The sequence below is a fragment of the Rutilus rutilus genome, assembly GCF_951802725.1.
Source record: "Rutilus rutilus genome assembly, chromosome: 9".
Lineage (NCBI taxonomy): Eukaryota > Metazoa > Chordata > Actinopteri > Cypriniformes > Leuciscidae > Rutilus > Rutilus rutilus.
The window spans coordinates 26,881,606-26,890,744 of NC_140223.1; the positions used below are offsets into that span (position 1 = coordinate 26,881,606).

At 38.3% G+C, this 9,139-nt stretch overlaps 1 protein-coding gene across 3 annotated transcripts in view; it reads left to right on the top strand.

Moving 5' to 3' along the window:
- Positions 1 to 8,904, top strand: part of egfem1 (EGF-like and EMI domain containing 1) — a 53,667-nt gene extending 44,763 nt beyond the window's left edge. For all 3 annotated transcript variants that reach the window (XM_084418734.1, XM_084418732.1, XM_084418733.1), the window contains 8 exons: positions 785 to 913; positions 1,029 to 1,157; positions 3,512 to 3,640; positions 3,914 to 4,042; positions 4,135 to 4,263; positions 5,715 to 5,840; positions 5,914 to 6,042; positions 7,709 to 8,904. In XM_084418734.1, coding sequence (XP_084274860.1) covers positions 785 to 913; positions 1,029 to 1,157; positions 3,512 to 3,640; positions 3,914 to 4,042; positions 4,135 to 4,263; positions 5,715 to 5,840; positions 5,914 to 6,042; positions 7,709 to 7,773 — 965 coding nt within the window. In that variant the 3' untranslated portion in view covers positions 7,774 to 8,904. The remainder of the gene's footprint in view (positions 1 to 784; positions 914 to 1,028; positions 1,158 to 3,511; positions 3,641 to 3,913; positions 4,043 to 4,134; positions 4,264 to 5,714; positions 5,841 to 5,913; positions 6,043 to 7,708) is intronic.
- Positions 8,905 to 9,139: the final 235 nt, after the last annotated feature.

A 9,139-nucleotide genomic window follows, 5' to 3' on the forward strand; every position in this document is an offset into this window, starting at 1 on the left:
AGATGTATTCCTCAAACCTCTACAGTTTGACCTAATAAAGGTGTTCTCATAGTTGTTCAACCAAACCAACAGCTCATCTACAAGCTGAGCTAATAGAAAATGGGGTCCCACTTTATATTAAGTGGCTTTAAGTACTATGTACTTGCATCGAAAAATAAGTACAATGTACTTATTGTGTTCAGGTTGTATTGAGGTGTGATACAGGTAAGGTTGTGTAAGGGAAGGGTCAACAGTGTAATTACAAATGTAATTGCATAAATTAATTACAGCTGTAATTACATGCAGGTTTTTTCAAAATATAAGTACAATGTAAAAACATGCACGTACACAATAAGTCCATTGTATCAAATTATTAATTTCAATGTAAGTACATAGTACTCAAAGCCACTTAATATAAAGTGGGACCGAAAATGTTTGTGGTCAGAAATATTTTTTTCTTTGTAAGCAATGGATACTTTAATTCAGCAATGTCACATTAAATGGATCAAAAGTGACAGTAAATAATTTTTAATAATAATGTTACAAAAGATTTCTTACTGACCCCAATTTTTCTGTATGTTATTGTGTAGTTACATATAATTACGATTTATAGACATATGCTTTGTTTTAGAAGTGTGCTCAAATCTACCTGTATTTAGTGTAGAAAACCTATCATTCCAGGGTGCTTTAGAAGACCTCAACTAAACGAAACATGCATAAATGCATAGTTAACATATATGACAACTGCTAACGGACTGTGTATATCAAAGATACACTCCAGTGTTGTCTTTCCTGCTCCTCACAGGGTGTCGAGAGGGCACCTACGGCCCCCACTGTAAGAAGAGGTGCAGATGTGCCAATGGAGGCCGATGTGACTTCAGGACTGGCTCTTGCATCTGCCAGCCGGGATACTTGGGACCCAACTGCAGCACCAGTAAGAACCTGATGCTCAATCGATGGCTGTGGCTATGGGTAATCATTGGTCTATGCTGAGACCGCTCTGTTGCATTCTGCATTTCTAGATAATATTTTCTGTCTTTCTCTCTCAGGTTGTCCCAGAGGTCGCTACGGGAGAGACTGTGCTCAGGTGTGTTTGTGTGGAGAGAGAGGACAGTGCCACCCAGAGACTGGGAGGTGTAACTGCGCCTCTGGAAGAACAGGACCGTCCTGCGAACAAGGTATATATCTAATGTTATTTATTTATTATTATAGTATTTATTATTATTTGAATGAGCCTTTATTTTTAGGTTTTCATTTTAGTTTAAATTTTAGTAATTTTGTTAAGTGCTTTTTTCATTTTATTTAATATTTCTGTTTATCTTTCATTTATTTTTATTTGTTAGCTGCGGTTAGCTAACATTTCTAATTTAAGTTTTCTAAAGTTTAAGAATTCCATTCCATTTTTATTTCAGATTTATTTCAAATAACGATTAAATTTTTTTTTGTTTTTTTTGTTTAATAGCAACACGTTTTTTCCCCTTTTATTTTTCCTCTTATTTGCTTTTCTTCACCACTTATCTCGCCAACTTCTCCAACCTTTCAGTCATTCATTTCTTCTTCTTTTTTTCTGTCTTCACCCATCCATGATCCCTCCCACCCAAACCTAGAACATTCACATCTCGTTAGGATGTGAAAGCCGTTAGTGTTATGATGACTTCATAAGCAAAACAACACCGAAATATATTGCGTCTCACAGTCTTGCACTTACAGGCACTATTTGTCCTCCTGATTTTCTCCCAGGGCTTATTTACAATATTTAGTTAACAAATTTCTCCAGTTTCCTGCGTGAGGGAATTTGATCGCAGCACCCCTTTTCCTGAAGAACAGAAGCGAGAGATCAGATTCCTAATCTTCGTGTTTCATCACTCATCAGCTGGAATGGAACGGGACTTTCCAGGAGGGATTTTCTTAGCCTCCTTGAAAAACGCCGGCTCAGAGCGTCTCGCAGACGTGCCACTGCTTACGTTCGCCATGTTTAATGTTTACAGATGACTATAAGTAGCTGGTTCTCTGTGTTGCGTGTCGGCGGATCTGCTGGCGAGGAAACAAATAAATAAGCAAGCGAATCAAAGCGATCGGCTTATTGTTTTCCCAATCTAAATTACCCAAAGAAACATGATTGCTCTTTAGCTGCGCTGCCAAATCAGACCCACTTTACCATTGCACTAATGATCTAGAGCTTAAGTAAACTTGTGTGTGGCGTGTGTGTGTTTGTGCACGTGTGTGTGGATGTTTGTGATCGAGCAATTGCATGTGTGGTTAGTTCTTTAAATGCATTTTGAGGGATGAGAGGGCTTGGGCTAATTGTAGTAATTGAGAAATTCAGAGTTTATTTGAAAATAATGCCATCTGTGCTCTTGTTGTTACTGGAAGTTTCCGTCCGGACCAGGACATAGTTAAAAGATAAAAAGATGAGGTGTTTTGCTTGAGGGAAAGTCTCCTACATATTTGTCCTGGTATAGTACAGTATAACAATGAACACACGCACTGACAGAAAAAACAATACCATTTTAATGACTAATCGGATGAAAAGTTAAAACTATTAGCATAAAATTTTCATCTGATTTCATACACTGATTTAGATGGAATTTGGGTTCTCTGAAGAGTTTCTGATGTCTGGATGTGGCATATGTGATATAATGTTATTACTATTACTTTTGGCCCTCTGGCGGTTAAAAAACAAAACTGCATGCATTTTGCAGATGAACATTGTTTTGGTGGTGCTTGACTGTGCTGATGAATATGGTCATCTTACGTCTCATAAAACATTCATTACTACTGTAGGCTTAAGAGATATAACAAGTTTAGATGGAAAGCATCTCAAACTGACTAGCTGAAGATGTTACTGCAGCTTTACCCATTAATAGACACGGTTCTAACTATTTATGGATGTGAGGAGACATGCATGTGCGCAATTTTCCGTGAAATCCATCCTATCGGGTCTATAAAAACTTGGCTTACCATAGTGAATCAAGGTGAATCATAGTGAATCATCATTTACATTTAGTTAATTATGAACAAAAAAAGTACCTTTAAATAATTCTTATATGGTGGTGACCTCCTGTGAAACACAAATGTACCATACTGAATTCGAATAGGGCTTTAGTTGACTAATGAACATGAATTGTCGACAATTGTACTTTTTTGTAATTTTTTTCAGTCATGCACTGTAGCTCAGGATAAAAATAAATAAATTCACTAAGATCAACAGGCCAAAGCTTTTTTTTCTTTCTTTGCTGTACAAGAATAAGTATGGTTTCAGGCTAGAATGAGATATACAGTGGAAATTAAGTGTTGACAGTATAATTTAGTGCTGGATGAGGATTAATCAGTGCTTGGTAAACCATCCTCATGTGGTTCAAATTGAAGACAGATCCATGCGACTTGCTGAAACACAGAGCATACAGATATAGTCAAGACATCCTGTGTAATGTTCTACATAATGAACCAAAACAACACTTGTATCTCATATGTATGCACAGCTTTGTAGTATTTATGTTTGCTGTTAAATGTGGAATTGTTCTCGATGCAGCATGTCCTAGGGGGCGCTATGGAGCGCAGTGTCGGAGTTTCTGTACTTGTGCGAACGGAGGAGTGTGTGACCCTGTTAATGGGATGTGTAGATGTGGGATGGGCTGGACCGGACAACACTGTGAAAAAGGTGAACAAGCACACAAATAAAATTAGTTTGTACCCACCCAGACAGCAACATAGTGTCGGCCCAGATCTGGTACACGTGGAATCCACACGTACCAGATGTGGGCCGGATCCAGGCCGACACTGTGTTGCTGTCTGGGCATGGAATTGCATCCTAACATAACCAGGAATAACATAAACACTTTAAAGTGTGTAATGGCACTTTTGATTCAGAATGCATTCAATTTTGGTAACAGGATGATAAATTCACCTGAACACTTTTGTGTGCATTTGATAGATTGTGTCTCAGGTCACTATGGTGTGAACTGTGAGCAAGAGTGTGTGTGTCAGAATAACGGAACATGTGATCGCTTTACGGGATGCTGCTCTTGCCCGTCTGGATACTACGGTCCCGCCTGCCAACACAGTGAGTGACAGACTTATCTTTACTGTTAGAATGAATCATGTTTGCTGCACTTCTGAACAAGAAATATGATTTGAAATGGTTCCATATTCCAGGATGTCCTGCTGGCTTTTTTGGCAAGCTCTGTGCACAATCATGTGACTGTAAACATGGACACCTGTGTGATCACGTGACCGGACAATGCATGTGTCCTCCAGGTTACCATGGCGAACAGTGTGAAAAACGTAAGTAATCTCAACTTTAAAACGTACATTATCAGCACGAAATTATACTGGGTACTTCATCTGAGACTTAAAGCTACAATTCATGACTTACTTTCTATAGTGGAACACGAAAGTGAATTTTGTTAAAGGGATACTCCACTTTTTTTGGAAATAGGCTCATTTTACAACTCCCCCAGAGTTAAACAGTTGAGTTTTACCGTTTTCGAATCCGTTCAGCCGAACTCTGGGTCTGGCAGTACCACTTTTAGCATAGCTTAGCATCGGACAAGACCATTAGCATCTCTCTCAAAAAGAGTTTCGATATTTTTCCTATTTAAAACTTGACTCTTCTGTAGTTACATCGTGTACTAAGTTGCGATTTTCTAGGCTGATATGGCTAGGAACTATACTCTCATTCTTGCGTAATAATCAAGAAACTTTGCTGCCGTATCATGAGTCCAGCAGGCGTAATGATATGACGCAGCGCGTGAAAATAGTCCCCAGCTCGGTAACTTCCAGCGTGACCGGGACTAAGTTTGTCTAACCTATTAGACCTATTATCAGGCGCTGCGTCATATCATTACGCCTGCTGGACAAAGTTTCTTGATTATTACGCAGGAATGAGAGTATAGTTCCTAGCCATATCAGCCTAGAAAATCGCAACTTTACATTTTCCGTTGGTCTTAGAACACGATGTAACTACAGAAGAGTCAAGTTTTAAATAGGAAACATATCGAAACTCTTTGGTCATTTTTTTGAGAGAGATGCTAATGGTCTTGTCCGATTCAATGATCTATGCTAAGCTATGCTAAAAGTGGTACTGCCAGACCCGGAGATCGGCTGAATGGATTCGAAAACGGTAAAACTCAACTCTTTAACTCTGGGGGAGTTGTAAAATGAGCCTATTTCCAAAAAAAGTGGAGTATCCCTTTAAGAAAATAGTCTATTCTCAATATAATCAGTGAATCAAAGCACCAAAATAATAAAAAAGCACTATTAAAATATCATAAAACTATATCCCAAGTCGTCTGAACCCATACAACATAGATGGCTAACAGACTGCAATTATGTCATCATTCAATAGAAATCTTGACATTCATTCAAGCTCTCATGCACGTTCATTTTGGATCTTTTGAATGAATATGGTTCTTTACAATTTGACAGCGTTGGTTCTCTGTTTTGACTCGCTGACTTACTGGAAAGGAAGATTATTAGTGAGTAATGACTTAAATAAGGTCTGTTCGTCACGCAGAGCTATCATATGACTTCAAAAGAAGTTTGATTTATATAGACAAATTTTATGATACAGTCCTGCGCTTCAGAAACCCTCCACCTTCCCCCAGCTCCACCTGTATAGATCTGCTATGCGGGTTAATTCGTGTATGTTAATTCGAGTTGTCGTGACAGAAATATGTGCTGTGAGGACATATGTGCAGTTTGATGGTCTCTCTGACTGTGTGTTTGTATGACAGGTTGTGACGCTGGGCGTTTTGGGCATGATTGTGCAGAACTCTGCGAGTGTGATGGGGCGCCCTGTGATCCGACCACTGGACAGTGCCTCTGTCCATCGGGAAAGACAGGAGAACACTGCGAGAAAGGTACACACAAACATCTTAGGCAAACTCTCACAAACCTTCCTTCAAACTTCAACCTTCATCTTCTCTCTCTCAGTTTGTGACAGCAGGTTTTATGGTCCAGGCTGTTCTTTCCTGTGTCAGTGTGCACACGGAGGCCAGTGTGACCAGCGCACGGGTCACTGCTCATGTCCTGTCACCTGGCTGGGACCCACCTGTGAGGAAGGTGAGGGTGTGTGTGGGATTACTTAGCTATACTTTGGGAATAAAATTGTCCCCAGAAGGTAGCAAAATCTGATAAAGTGTTATCTAGTATTAAAATTAGGGCTGTTGATTTGACATGTTAATTCAATAAGTAATAATACATATTATTATTATATAAATTAGTCCACATGTAACAGTAGAAGTGTATGGTATGTCTTTATTTAGTTAAAGGGATAGTTCACCCAAAAATGAAAATTCGGTCATCATTTACTCACCCTCAAGTTGTTCCAAACCTGTATGAGTTTCTTTGTTCTGCTGAACACAAAGGAAGATATTTGGAAGAATGTTTGTAATCAAACAGATCTCGGTCCCCATTGACTTCTATAGTAGGAAAAAAATATACTATGGTAGTCAATGGGGACCGAGATCTGTTTGGTTACAAACATTCTTCCAAATATCTTCCTTTGTGTTCAGCAGAACAAAGAAACTCATACAGGTTTGGAACAACTTGAGGGTGAGTAAACAATGACAGAATTTTCATTTTTGGGTGAACTATCCCTTTAAGTAAACGTGTGTGTGCGAGTCAGCTGTATGGTCTTTTTTCTCTTTCTTTTATCTCTCACCATCTCAGCATCTTTATCTCTTTATTCCTGTCAGTCACGACACAAACCTGACCGTTTCTGAAAGCGTGTGTGACAGTGTGCGTGTCAGCCTCAGTTTGATGGACCCCTGAGCTGTTAAGGGCCTCCTGTCTGACTGTGTAACGGCGCCTCTCTCTGACAGTTATTTTAAGTGAATCACAGCAGGACTTTTCACAGTGTGAGTGTGTGTGTGTGAGATTTGTGAATGAGTGTATGTACGTTCATGAATGTATGACATTGTGTGTGTGTGTGTGTGTGTGTCACAGTGTGGTTACTGTATGTGATCCATCCACAAAACCTCTAAATCACATCCCCTATTGATACTTTTCACATCTTATTTTTGAGACTGTTAGGATATGTTCTCATCTTCCTCATAACTTTTCTTTTTGTTTATTGTACTTATTTTATATTATAAAACATATCTATTTTATGGAGGACTAGTCGAACTGCGTGTTCTGTGAATCAGCCAGTGGGGATAAAATGGCAACCACCTCTTTAGCATATTTGAGGAGGAAATATCAGAAATAAATAAATATGGAATGAAAAAAATAAATAATACTGTACATGAATATAAAATATATAAACAAAACTAATATATTAATATTATTACTAATTTAATGAATACATAAATTTGACTAAATTGCATGAAAATTTAAATACAACTCCATTGAATCATGTATTTATTTCTGTATTTTGTTTATGTACGGTACATATTCATTATTCACATTTATTTAATGCAGTATAAATATGTATTTATCATTTACATTTCCTCATGTATTTATTTATTTAATTATTTGTCATTCACATTTTTTCATTGCAACTACGACTACGACACTTGGAATTTAAAGAGTGTGTGAATCTTAAAATGGGGTACATAAAATAATGTTTTTAAACATTTGTGCTGAATATATTATTTTTAGTGCCGAACCACACCTTTTAACTGTGACTAGTTTCACAATATGGCATATCCTCTTATTTCATAAAAAAATAAACCAACAGTGCATTCAGTTCAGATGTGGCAATAATCACTTTCTGTCTTTCTCTCAGGTGCGTCTATAGATCATGCGTCCTCTCGCGTACAGAAGAGGCGACGGCGTGTTTCACACTCCTAGTCCACAAGCACACACACACACTCCTCTGAGATCCCACCAGAAGCGAGTGGCATGGGGGAATGAGTGTGTGAGGATCTATGTGACTTGTTATTATTGGGTTTTCCCCCAGACGAGCAAGCCACAGGAGAATTAGTACGAGGAAGCAATGCCGGAAAACACAGTCGCACACAAACATCCCCTCTGGATGCACACAAGACCACTGACAGGCTGTCAATGATTGTGTGTGTATGAGTGTCTTTGGAGAAGGGACACATTGTGGCTATGAACTAGTGTTTTAAAGGGAATATCACACACACGCAATGGTGGACTAGTTTGATGCGACTTAAAAATGCTTGTTTTGTGAACTCTGTGTGTGTGTGTTTGTGCATCAGTCCCACATCAGACAGTCAAGCCACACCATCCGATCGGCCAAACGCCCACCGAGCCACAAACCCAGACCGAACTTCTCTATTACGGGATCAGAGTGAAGCCTCAACCGCTCATTTCTATAGTACATACCACAAATACACCACTAAAGTGGCACATCAGAATACAGCAACACTCAATGGGATTACAGCCTTCCATACATACCACACACAGTCTAAAATGTACCTTGTAAATGTACACCAACTCTAAATTTAAATTTTTTTTTTTATGACACTGTCTATAAAATTCTCTTTTATGGTACTTTTATGTTGTATTTTTAAAGTAATATGTAGCATGAATCGGGAACATTTCTGCTATAGATATCCTTTTCAGATCCATCTGGTTGGCTCCTGTGAGTGTGATGTATGTCCTGCGACGTGATTCCTGTGACAGCCTGACTGTAAATATTCACAGCATTGTCACCCATCATCGTGCCATCTGAGGTAAATTGTTAAAGCGGAGCTGTCCCGACAGGATTTAGACACAATCTGACGCTTGTAAACTGAACGGACAGTTTCTCAGAAAGACGTCTTACATGCCAAACAAATCTAATCTTTATAAATTACGGTTCTTAGCGCTCGCTCAACAGTCTTTTACTGTAAAAAAAAAAGAAAGAAAAAATGCTGTAAAAAGTTTTGTTCCTCTGTTCTGTCTTTCTTCCTCTCAGGATGTTATCAGATTTTGCCGCATTGGTTCTTAAACTTTTAATTAAATGTGTTTGTACAGAAATTGTGTGGTGTTTTAACTATACTGTAAAGCTTTACACTGTATTTACTCTGTCCTGTTCTGCATTAAATATCCACACATTCTTAATTCAAGATATACTTGAAAAGCAAAATGAAGTGAGTTTTTGGTTAAAACTGAAAAATGATCTTGTTTCCCTTTGTATTAAGTTTATTTTTCTTACCCCATTAGCAGATTTTTGTCTTGTTTTAAGCATAAACTCACTTATTTTTGATAA